Source organism: Microcebus murinus, chromosome 4, assembly GCF_040939455.1.
Source record: "Microcebus murinus isolate Inina chromosome 4, M.murinus_Inina_mat1.0, whole genome shotgun sequence".
Classification (NCBI taxonomy): domain Eukaryota; kingdom Metazoa; phylum Chordata; class Mammalia; order Primates; family Cheirogaleidae; genus Microcebus; species Microcebus murinus.
Window position 1 is genome coordinate 55,276,236 of NC_134107.1, and position 13,218 is coordinate 55,289,453.

The 13,218-nt window shown below is 34.7% G+C and overlaps 1 protein-coding gene across 1 annotated transcript; it reads left to right on the forward strand.

Moving 5' to 3' along the window:
* Window positions 1-7,795: 7,795 nt before the first annotated feature.
* Window positions 7,796-8,737, forward strand: LOC105883392 (olfactory receptor 52E8-like). Its single transcript, XM_012786458.2, has one exon. The coding sequence runs from the start codon at window positions 7,796-7,798 to the stop codon at window positions 8,735-8,737; it is 942 nt and encodes a 313-aa protein (XP_012641912.2).
* The last annotated feature ends 4,481 nt before the right edge of the window (window positions 8,738-13,218 follow it).

Below are 13,218 nucleotides of genomic sequence, written 5' to 3' on the forward strand. Positions count from 1 at the left end.
TGAAATGAATCAGATGAAAAAATTCATTAAATGTGAAGTCATGCACTGCATAGACATTTCAATGAAGGACAGACCACATATACAATGGTGGTCCCATAAGATTATAATGGAGCATATATAGAAACTTGATACATGGCACTTGATATTGGTATTGCAGATCAAGTAGAGGAAATAATTGATATTCAGTAATGGTACTGAGCCATCTATTCTACTAATTGAAGTATCTCAAGAATGGGTAAACAAGCACCACCAATTTGATGTATTCACCATCAAATTGGTATTAACTGATCAACACTTATGTGAACATATAGTAGTAACATTCATGAGGTGTTGGGCAGATAGGAGGGGGGAGGAAGGGATGGCTATATTCACACCTAATCAGTGCAGTGCGTGCCGTCTGCAGGATGGACATGCTTGAAGCTCTGTGTGGTAGTTCATTTTATACTTTTTTGAAGAACTGACCTCTATACCGTTTTCCATAGAGGCTGCACCATTTTGCATTTCGACGAACAATGTACAAGTGTTCCAATTTTTCCACATCCTTGCCAATACTTTTGGTCTTTTGTTTTTTAGTAATAGCTATTCTGACACATGTGAGGTGATATCTCATTGTGGGTTTAATTTACATTTCCCTGATGATTGGTGATATTGAGCTCCTTTTCATATATCTGCTGGCCATTTTAAAGTCTTCTTTGGAGAAATATCTATTCAAATCTTTAGGCCAATTTTTTAATTGGGTTATTTGTTTTTCCCTATTGAGTTGTAGGAGTGCTTTGTATGTTTTGAAGACTAACCCATTATCAGATATATCGTTTACAAGTATACTCCTCCATTCTATAGGTCACCTTTTCATGCTATTGATTGTTAACTTTGCTGTGCAGAAGCTTTCTTAGTTTGATGTAGTCTCCCAAGAGTAATGTCATGAAGTTTTCTTCTAGAAATATTCTATAATTTTACAGTTTCAGGTCTTACATTTAAGTATCTCCTCCATTTTTACTTGATTTTTGTTCACTGTATAAGATAATTTCATTCTTTTGCATGTAAATTGACCTAAGAACCTCCTGATTATTTTATTTTTTTATATGAGGTTTGTTTTGTTTGAGCAACATATGTGTAGAAATTGATTGCATAGAGTGAGCTGTTCTATTTGTGGTATATCCTCATCTTAATCATGTTATTTATAAAATTATTGATTATCTACCATTATCTATCAAGCTAAGTTCCCATAAATCCATAAAGTCTATTTTTTTTTAAAAAAATCAACCTATATGAACCATGTACACCCTAATAATTGCATTCATATTTACTATCTGCTAGTCAGCAAAATTAATATGCTTACCAGGATGACTAGTTATTAGTATGTTTACAAGCGGAATTAACTGGAGTAGTTGATTTTCTGGAGCCTCCCAAAGAGGGAGAGAAAAATGTTTTCAAACCTGCTGCTAATCCTTTGTTTCCTAGTAGGCAGTTTATGGTGTTAAAAGTCAGGATTGTGGTTGCTTTTTGGGAGTAGTAGTAACTAGGAGCTGATCTGAGATGGCTTCTGCATTATGAATAATATTACATTTATGGATCTGTTTTATACTAATACTTTGTGGAAATTTACCAAACCCTACTCTTAATGCTTCCTACATTTTCCTAGTAAGTCTGTAAAACTTCAATATAAATTATACTAAAATATATCTCAAGAAATAAAGAGCATACATTTTAAAGGTAACATCTAAAAATACAAAACTTTTAGAAGACCGCCTACGAGAAAAATCTTTGTAACCTTGACTAACAGAAAGCTCTCTTAGATATGGTACCAAAGACATTATTCATAAAAGGAAAATAATAGCATTCATTAAAAAACAAGAACTTCTACTTGTAAGACACTGTTTAGGGAATGAAAAAACAAACCACAGACTAGGAAAAATATTTGCAAAGTATAAATATATGATGAAATACTTTCATCCTGAAATATATACAATTATTATTTGTCAATTAAAATAAAATAAAAATTAAAAATTAAAATTTTCTCAAAATTCAATAATTAAAAAAAAACTAATCACAAAGAAATGGGTAAAGGATCTGAACAGGCACTTAACCAAAGAAAATGATATGAATGGCAAATAAACACATGAAAAGAGGCTTAGCATCACTTGACTTTAGGGAAATGCAAACCAAAAAACCCAATGAAAGTATGATTAAAACCTATTAGAATGGTTTAAAAATATCCCTCAGAATGCCAATTTATCGTAGCCATGTGAAGCAACTGATACTCTCATATATAGGCAATATCAATGCCTTTTAGTCAATGCACTTATGTTTAAAAAAGTAGGGTTTATTACTCGCTGCAACAAGGGAGACCACATGAAGTGCTGAAATGTTGCTGGTCTCAGTAAGTGTGTTTTGGGGATGGTTTCAGAAACAGGTGGTTTCAAGATGAGGAGCTAAGTCTATTATTGAGTATCCTAATACTTTTTATATAGAAGGTAGGGGGAAAGGAGTAAGGCTAAAACTACATTTGATAAGATAGCCATTATCACTCATATTAGCCTGGAGGACATCAGACATCTTTTTTTTTTTTTTTTGACAGTGTTGTTGTTTTCACCTCTGCACATACATAATGGAAGGGTTTTGTTTTTGTTTCAATCTATTATCATGGAAACAAAATGAATTTGCCTGATGTTCATATTTTTAAACCTGTTTATTAAGTGGGTATCACCATGGCCAAGATGTTTGTGTCAGGTCAGTTATCAGCTGACAGCTGTTAGAGATACTTTTTAATTTTTTCTCAGAAGAAAGTCAGTCTTCCATGATTCTACACTTGTCTAGAACAATCTTACTTGGCTAGACAATCTTACTGTGCATATAGTCTGTGCATATAGTCCATGTTACTTTGCAGTTTTTATTATGATACCTTTCAACCCCATTTGAAAGAAAATTGAATTGGAAAGCCTAGAAAACTTACTGGTTCTCTGAATTCCTGTAACTCTAAACTTAGCATATAACTTACAACTTAATTATTTTTATATTTATAGATATTTATAAAATATTTTATATTTATAGCATTATATATACACCCAGCTTATAAGTTTCTTGAGGGAATGAATTACAGATGTAAAACATATCTGAATATATAATCTTAAATAAATGCTCAATGGTTTACCTGACTTCTAGAAGGAGTAAATGATAGCTGTTGAGAAAAAATGGCCTTGTCATTAGAAAATATAACAGCCCTGAACAATAAGATGGGGAACTACAGATTGGTTGAAATATTACTCTTGTGGGAATAATGATAACAGAGTAATTAGAAAGTGAGTAGTTAGAAAATGAGAAGTTATTATAAGTTGGGGACCTAAGAGGAGAAACTTGAAGTCCCAAGGGGTTCCTTTGTGCATATGCTTTATTTATGCCAATAAATTTGTGGTGAGAATTTTTGAATTCTTGTCTTTTGTGCTGACATCCCATGGAGCCCCAGAAGAGCAGCTATTCCTGGTCAGAGAGAGGATTTTCAATTTCAGTATAAACTTTTCTCCTTGAACCACAGTTATGAAGCTGAGACACACACTTGGAGAAGTTATCAGCCAGGATTGCAGGTTATTTCAATGTTGGCTATAGTTAAGGTTGGTGAGGTGGATATAGGATAGATCAAACATATCATACATGTTTGATCGTATAGATTGAGAAGGTTTAGACTTGGATCTATTGTTTTAATCCCCTCATTACCTTTGTATATGATACAAATATTAATTTGAAGGAGATAAACCAAAATATTTTGCATGCTTATTTGTAACTGGTAGAATTTCAGGTGACTCTGCATATTTTAGTGTTTTACCTTTTTTATTAATAAATATATCTACTTTTAACAATAAGGAAAAGAAAAAGAAAAAACAGACAGGCAACAAGCAACTAGTTTTGTTGAAGTATTGTTGAATTTCTCTCTCTTCTCCTTTCTTTTCTCTCCTGTTATTTCTCTTCTACCTTTTGTTTTCTGTCTTCTGTCTTCTCTCTCTCTCCCTTGTCTCTCTCTCTTTTCCCAGCTCTCTCTTTTAGTCTAATTTTACAGAATTTTATCATGTTACTGGCTATTTCAGAATTTGTATTTAATATTCAAAATAGCATTCTCAAATTTTTTCCAATCAATACATTTTCTATCTTTATTTCATTGACACTAATGGTGAATAACAGCATTACTTTAATACCTCATGAATCCAGATAATTGTATGTAGTTTCTGAAAAGCGTACAATGGATTTCTTCCATTCTGACATGTGCATTTATGGCTATATGTTAACATACATATTCACTCTTGCTTTATACTCTTTCATATTATCAAGCTATTTTAACATTAAAAATATAACCTGTAGATAAAAACACATTCAAAAAGAGAAGAGGTTTTTAAAAATATCACTTTTTTTCCATAAAGATGACAATTGACAGAACTCACTCAGATCCTCCTTTTCTATCCCAGATCATGAAAATGTAATTATTTAGCTATTCTTCTATTTATCTATTTGGTATGAGTTGGGAGGATGGATCTTTTTGAGCTGATATATATCTATCTGGTTTATGGCTGTTCAAGAACACTCTTGAGTTGCATATAACCTGGACATTTTTAACATTACCCTATCTCCAAATTTTTCCCAGATGCAGACAGACTCCTGAGTGGTAAGCAGCTGCTCCTGAACGAGGCATGCTCAGTACTGTGTGAGGAAAAATTCTTATCTCAGAAAAAAAAGTTTTCCTTTACCCAGCATGGCAGAATACTTAATGGAACATATTTCTGGTTGTAACACAGTTCCTGAGCTTTTGCTGTTCATTCTGTGTAGGGATAAGGATCTCCTATATAGTGAAAATGAAGAACTAAATACCTAGCATGCAGAATAAAGCTGTTTGCAGCAATTCCTCTACTACTCCTAGTGTATTTCTCTCCTACATAAAGGCATGAGTTTCCTCACAAGTTTAAGGATCTTATTACAGATTTTGCAAGTCTCTAGCATTATTCTTTTGCTCCTTGAGCAATTCTATTTGTTTAGATACTCTATATGTGTAGTCCCCAACCCCTGGGCTCCAGGAGGGTACCTGTGTGTGGCCTGTTAGGAACCAGGCTGCCGGACATCAACATCTGAGCCCTGCCTCTCCCCCATCCCCCACCCCATACCATGTAAAAATTGTCTTCCATGAAACTTAGAAACCGGGTTCACAGCAGGAGGTGAGTGGCTGGCAAGTGAGAGAAGCTTCATCTGTATTTACAGCCACTCCCCACTGCTGGCATCACTGCCCGAGTTCTGCACCCCACCTCCAATCCCGTTCGTGGAAAAATTGTCTTCCATGAAACCAGTCACTGGTGCCAAAAAGGTTGGGGACCACTGCTTTATATGGAATAGATAATGATTTATGCTGACAACAAATTGATTTCATAAAAGTTTTAAAAATTCAGATTTTGGAGATGTACCATGAGAAAACTATTTTATTGATGTTTCATTGATGCCATATAGAGGCACAAAAGGCAGGAATTTCCATAAAAAATAAATTACACATAAGTCCATCAATTACATTTTCCTTTTCATTTCTGGTTTATTGTCATGATCACCTGCTTTGACTAAACTCTCCCTAGAGTGTCTTCCCTGTAGTGTCTTGTTACTATATCACAGTCCCATTGATGGCTCCCCTTGTCAGGAAAGCCTCTGATGGAAGAGTCATCTTCCTTTTATACCCACAGTATTCCTTTATGAGGATTACAGTTTTCTTCTCATTTCTCTAACCTTAGCTTCTAGATACATTGTGTGATTTCTGTCATATCCTTCTAACATGAGGACTTTTGACCAAGAGTCAAAATTAATAATTACCTGATTATTCAATCTATCATTAACAAATATGTTTTGAATGGTAGCTATATTCCAGATGGTGTGCTAGAGAAATAATGATGAACAAAACTACTCTCTGCCTTCTCCCTCAGTTCTTCAGGAAACTTACAATTAAATGGAAACTCAGACATTGATTAAATGGTCATACAATGTGCTATGTGGTAGAATAAGAGAGTTCTGGGAGGGAATATTACAAGTCACCGCACTGAGTTCAGTAAAGGCCTTTCTGAGAATGGGTCACTGAAGTACAGGCATGGAGGATTAATAGGAGATGACATTGGTTCCTCCTTCCTTTTCCCCACACTTGTCTTAAGAAGCTTCCATCAGGTACATTTCCATATTTAGAGATTTCATCTTCCTCTCTTTCTATCACAGAATCATGCCTCTTTTATTCTTAAAATTTTCTAGTTTTGTTTCCTAAAATCTCAAGTGCATTGTATATTGTGCCATGTCCTGACTTCCTTGGTGCTTAGAAAGATATCATGTTTCCCATTATTAATACTCTTTCACCCTCTTCAAAGAACTATTCCTTATGGATTATAATTAAGGTCCTACTGATCTTTGGCTCCCCCACTTTTAGAAATGTGAATTTAGACCAACTACATTAGTAAAATATGCAAGTGATAGCAGAGAATAGGAGGAGTAAATTGGGAGGAAATCTGAAAGTAACTAATCATGAAGGACAATTTAGCTCAAAAAAATTGAATGATGGACTAAATGGTTGAACAGAAGCAAAAGTCCAGGGAATAAATACATTTAGGAAGAGCCTTAGTAATACCAAGAAATCAGAGAGCTGGGTGACTGACAGAGAAGCTTCATTTTGAGTATGGAGAACACACCTGTGATCCAGACATAAAAGATATCCATTTATTCAGGAATTAGAGTCTGTGCTGTTTTTCTTATGTAACTAATATGAGTAAAAATTATACGTCTGAAAATTTCTTATAAAATAGATAATATTAAATGCTTATGTGATACCATTATTTTAATAATTGTTCTCTTCTAAATAATAGCAATGATGATAATAATAAGCATTATCATCATAGTATCCATGATTCCCCATTTAAGAACAAAGTTGGATATGGTATGCATTATTTAGAAATGAAGTGAGCCCATGTTGTCTTCTGTGAGGAAGCGGGGAACTAAATTGGGAGCTTGAAGAGTTCAGCCAGTGCTTTAAACCCGGATCAATCTCCCTAATAAGAGGTGATTTTATGTCTAAGATCAATTATATTGCTTTGAATTTTGTGACGTTAGTGGCCTCATAGAGCAAGTTACTTGTTTCAAAGAATAAAACTAATGTATTCATCTATTGATGACAAAATAAAAATTAATAACACAAATTTAGAAGAAGAAAAAAAAGGTTTGATGTTGATGAAAATTATTTATAAGCAGATTGAGGTAGAAATATAGTCCATATAAGGAGCAGAAATAAAGATTTGTTGGTTATTAGTGGAAATCCCAGAGGCATATATTGAACTCATATATCAAGTTAAATAAATGATCTTTAAGGTGTGCTTTTTAAACCTACAGTATTACCCACATTCCCAGTCTGTAATCATTTATCATTGGTATGTCAAAGTGTGCATCTTCTCCCAATTTATAATTAAATATTTCTAAACGTTAGAGTCTAATATAGAATCCCATATCAATTGGATTGGTTTATGTTCTCACTAAAATAACTTAAATCATGTAGTCCAATACCCAAATGCCCATTTATTTCTTGAGGAATATTTTCTTTCATTTGTTATATATATTAATGAAAAGTAAAAGAGGAGGGGAAGTATGAGGAAAAACATGACTTTCTTCTGCTCAGAGAGAAAATGTACTAATTGCATCTTTTTGTTTTTATTCAGTATTAGCAATATTGATGAGGTGTTGAGAATTCTCATATAAAACTAAAGATCCCTTCAAGTGAGTGTGACCATCAGAGGCCCTTGACAGTATGTCCTCAGCCAATAGCTCATGTTTTCACCCCTCATCCTTCCTGCTGTTGGGAATCCCAGGACTGGAAAATGTGCAGCTCTGGCTTGGCTTTCCATTTGGTGCAGTGTATCTGGTTGCCCTCCTGGGGAATGTCATCATCCTCTTTGTGATCCAGATTGAGCACAGCCTTCACCAACCTATGTTCTACTTATTGGCCATGTTGGCTCTGACTGACTTGGGTTTGTCCACTGCAACCATCCCTAAAATGCTGGGTATATTCTGGTTTGGCTTCAGCGAGATTGCCTTTGGGGACTGCTTAGCTCAAATGTTCTTCATACATCTGTTTACAGGCATTGAAACATTCATGCTTGTAGCCATGGCTTTTGATCGCTATGTTGCCATTTGCCACCCCCTCCGATACAACACAATCCTCACCAGCAGAACAATTTGTATTATTATTGGAGTAGGAATGTTGAAAAATTTTGTTTTGGTTTTTCCACTTGTATTTCTCCTTCTAAGGCTTTCATTCTGTGGACAAAATATTATACCCCATACCTACTGTGAACACATGGGCATTGCTCGTCTGTCCTGTGTCAGCATAAAGGTCAATATATTATTTGGGTTAATTCTTATCTCTATGATACTTTTGGATGTTATATTGATTGGTATCTCCTATGTGAAGATTCTCTATGCCGTCTTCAAACTCCCATCCTGGGAGGCCAGGCTCAAAGCTCTTAATACCTGTGGTTCCCACGTGTGTGTCATCTTAGCTTTCTTCACTCCAGCCTTTTTCTCCTTTATGACTCATCGATTTGGCCACAACATTCCACGTTATATTCATATCCTCTTAGCTAATTTATATGTGATTATCCCTCCTGCTCTAAACCCCCTCATTTATGGGGTAAGAACTAAGCAGATCCGAGATCGGGTGGTGATGATCTTCCTTTCTAAGGAAGTTTGACTCTGAATATTTGATTTGGAGATGGTATTCAAATCTTTTATTTAATGCATTCTTAAAAAGGGAAATTTAAGTGTTATGAAGCTTCAGTGGAGTAAATGCTTTACAGAATTTGATGTTAAACAGGAAATGTTTTCTTACATGCAATATCAGATTGGAGCTAAGTTTATACAGTAAATACTTATCCCTGTACTAAATATAAATTTTATTGTTACATAAATAGGTGTTATTTATTTCTGTATGAACCATTCAAAAGAACAAAATAAATAACTGAAACTGTCCCTGGATATGCCCAGATGTCTGACTTAATGGACAAAGGGTTTAAAACTGTTTTGAAGTTGTTCAAAGATGTAGAGGAAGACATGAACGAAGTGAAGAAAACAATGTTTGAAAAAAATTAGAATATCACTAAAGAAAGAGATTATAAAAAGGAATCAAATGAAATTCTGGAGCTGAAAAGTCCAGTAACAAATGAAAATTTTACAAGAGGAATTCAAATGCAGATTTGAGCAAGTAAAGGAAAGAATCAGCAAACTTGAAGATATTTTTTTAAATATCTCACTAACCCTGTTTCCTTTTTTTTTCTCCTTCCTTAGTTCAAACCTTCATGATCTTAGGCAGCCTCCAAACTGTTCTGTTTGCTCTAGTCTTACCAGATTGATCTTTTTAAAAACCCAAATCTGATATTGTCACTGTTCTTAAAAATATCCAAGGCACCCTTGTGAACTTCACTTTCCTCATTTTAGCATTCAAGGCTGTTCCCATTCTGGCTCCAGCCTACCATATTGCTTTATCTCATACCAGTCTCATATTCTGCTCATACACTATAACCATGTGTTCTAAGTTACAAAGCCACTGGAACAAAGTTGAGTGTATTTGCAAACCAAAATTAGTTTTTTGTGAATGGGATAAAATATTAGAATGTATGGCATTGGAATAGACTATATGAAGTCTATTTTAAAAATGAACTCAATAAAAACAGCATGTATATCATCACTAATTCAGTGGTCAACATTAGTATCATTATATTAGATATAATACATATCTACATTAGATACAAACATAATATTATATCCAATATAAGGAAACATAAAATATAATACAACATCACATATGACGTGTACTAGCCCCAAATGTTTGACTTGCATCCATTGAGCCTTCAGATACAAATTCCAGTTTGCAGGAAATACAAGGCTGAGGGGAAGAGCCTCAATGATTTCTTGAGAAGCAACCATTCGAATCTAGAAATTTTGTATAAGTGGCCTGATTTATGCCATGAGCCAGTATCTTTTATTTATTTTTCCTTAAGTATCATATTTAAAAAGACTTAAAGGGTATAACCAGATGCAATGTGTGGTCCTAGATTAGATACTGATTTGGGAGCACTGGTTGTAGAAAAATGTCCTTTGGTCAACAGAATACTTGGTTGTAGTTAGGTATTAGGTGGGAGGAAATGTTCCTGAAAGGATATTAATGATTTGGGAGAGCCAACTAAAAAAAAATATTTTAATTAGATTGACAGAAAATTTGAACGAGATCTAGGATATTGTTAATTGAAAAAAGCAAATTACTAAACTGATCTCATTTTGAAAAAGTGTGTACACACAAAAGTATATGCACTAAAGTATTAAAATTGGTGGTGTTGTCTTCAGAAACCTCTATAAAGTTAAATTTACAATTAAAAGCACCATGAAAGCCATCCTCACTATACTCTTCATAGTATATTTTAATAAAGTATACATTATAGTATGTTTTAATGAAATTACTGAAAAACGTCTTTTAAAAAGTAGAACAGACAAATCTATTAGGTCTGTCCTTGATAGTTTATATATCCACAGATTTTGGAAGTCTACACTGTCTTGTAAATGACTACATGTCTCATAGGCACTACTTGGTACTGAGATAATAATATCTCTACAGAGAGTTCTCTGAAATCACATTGATATACTCTCTAACCTTGCATCCTCCAATTATTGCTTTTTTATGATAGACAATTTGCTTAATCTCTCTGAATATTGATATTCCATCTATAAAATGGGTCAAATGATACAATTTACCTAGTAGGGCTTTAGTGACAATTAAGAGGAAAAAAAAGCATGCAAAGAACATAAAATATATTCAATAAATATTACTATTTATTAGCCATTCATTATGCTACCTTTCTTTGCCTCTTTTTGATAAATAATATAACTGGGTCTATTAGTGTTTTACTGGAATTATGTAGCAAAGGAGAACCTCTAGTGGAAATGCCTCAAAGGAACAATTTGTCAGTTATGGGAGGTATTGCCATAAGAAGAAATCTCTTATTACTGATTCACTCACTGGTCCTGTAGCCAAATTGTCTCAGAGTTTTGAAATCTCTAGATGGCAGGTAATGCTTTCCTATATCCATAGGTAGACCATTCACTTGTAGCTATTATCTCTTCCACCAACCCTGTATCGCCAGTTATTTAAGAAGACATCTATGTTAGTTAATGTCCTTAGCCATATGAATAACTTGAGCTTTAGCCTTGTCCCTGAAACAGCTGTTTCTTAATCCACAATTCTCCATTACTCAATAACTCCTTAATTTATTTGCTCAACTCTTTAGTGGAGATGAAATCCAAGTGTAAGAATCAGTGAAAATTGCAGCCACTAATTGCAGTACTTGAAGCCTGGGAAAAAGAAGGTATTACATTGCGATATACACACAGAAATATTTAGGACAGTGCTAGCAAGGCTTGAATGGGAACCTAAGAATTTGTGCATCTGAATTCTAAAGTAATTTGTGAACTGTGTGAAGGCCAGCCACCCTCTATTGTTGAAGAGAAGTCATTGGATTATTATCATTAGAGTTTTATCCAACACTGTTCAACCAATAACAGATCCTGTCCTGGAAATTGTCACTGGCCTTGTGTAGAAGACAAGAACTGATCTTATAGAAGCAATAAAGAAAGAATGAATCACTCACCAGCCTCCTGGGCCTCAGCTTCCAACATTAGGGCCTCCTATGAAGTATGGCAACACCAATATAGCAGTTCTTATGAGGAAAATGAACTCTCAGAAGACACTCAAAGGAACTATTTTTTATAAGTAAGTACCAATCATAAATGCTGATCAGGTCACAAAAAATTTGTAACTGTATTTTTGTTAGAACAATTATGAAATTAAGAAAATGATGAATCACAAAATGATTCTAAGGAGCCAAGTATTCAATTGTTGTCATGAGACTGACATTAATAAAGGTCCTTGTTATGAACATTGCTCCATCTTCCAATCACCCCAATGTGAATCAATTTTAAAAAATAGAAAGGAGGCTTAGATAGCTTAAATATTATTAAATTAAGTTTATCTTCATTAACAAAACAAATTACAATATCTCAACGAATTTTAGAATGTCTTACTTAAAATGTTATCTACTTGGCATGTACAAAATTGACGATGAAGGGAGTGAGGAAGTAAATGATGAAGTAAATGATGAAGCTTATACAATCTTCTTGGATTTTTGTATTAATAGTGTCACAAGAATAGGGCTTCCTGAAACATTTCACTCAAGTACAACTAGGGAGCTTCTCTGAGCATATTATAATTACTACAATCTATCAGTGTAGGAGTACACATGATTGGTTTTATGTAAACTATGTGTACTTTTTAATCAATACATTTCTGGAAATCAGAACCTGGTACCCTAGAGCATTTCATCTTAACCTTCTTGCCCAAAGGTTTTACTTTTGTATAATGAATCATACTAAGTATGTCCTAAGTATCACATTCTACCCATTCAACTGGTGCTAGGTGATCAACTCTGAGACTCTCCCTTTGCCTTTAGGGGAAATAGCAACCTCATTCAGGGAGTCACAGGGCATGAAGAGCTGGGAGGAAAGCTCTCTCCTTTGGGAATAAGAGAATGCTGGACTCTGGATTCTCCAGCCCCTTCAGGGACAGCAAGGCTGTCTTTCCTTGGGGAAGCCTAGGTGGCTGAAGTTAGACATAAACTCTCCTTTCTGAGAGCCCAGGAGTAGAAGATTCAGACACACAGCACCAGGAATATTCCTCCCTGGGAGAGGTCCCTGATTCCATCTAGTAAGTTTGGCCCCATGGGAAAATGAAGGCTCCACGTTACCACTGTGATATTAGACACCTGGCTAGAGCAGAAATTGAGCTGAGACTGGAACTGGCTTGCAATTAAAAAGGCTGTAGGATTGAAGTATGAGGATTGGGGCTTAAAGGAAAGTAGCAGAAAGCATTTAAGCAGAGAATTGGTATGGAACCCCAGATGCAGATGATTGTTCCAAGGCTGAGCCCAGACTCTTGTGCTCCCTAGGAAGGGGTTTGAACAGGGAATTCAGAGGTCTGAAGGAGAATGCAAATTCGGAAGGGAAAAAAAGGTCTCCAGTAACCTTCTCTTGATCATCGTTAATTAGAAATCTTTACTAGTTTGCCTTTTCCTTCCTTTTTCTGTTTTTTAAAAGTACCTACTCCTTTGTTTGCTCTTTACTCCTTTT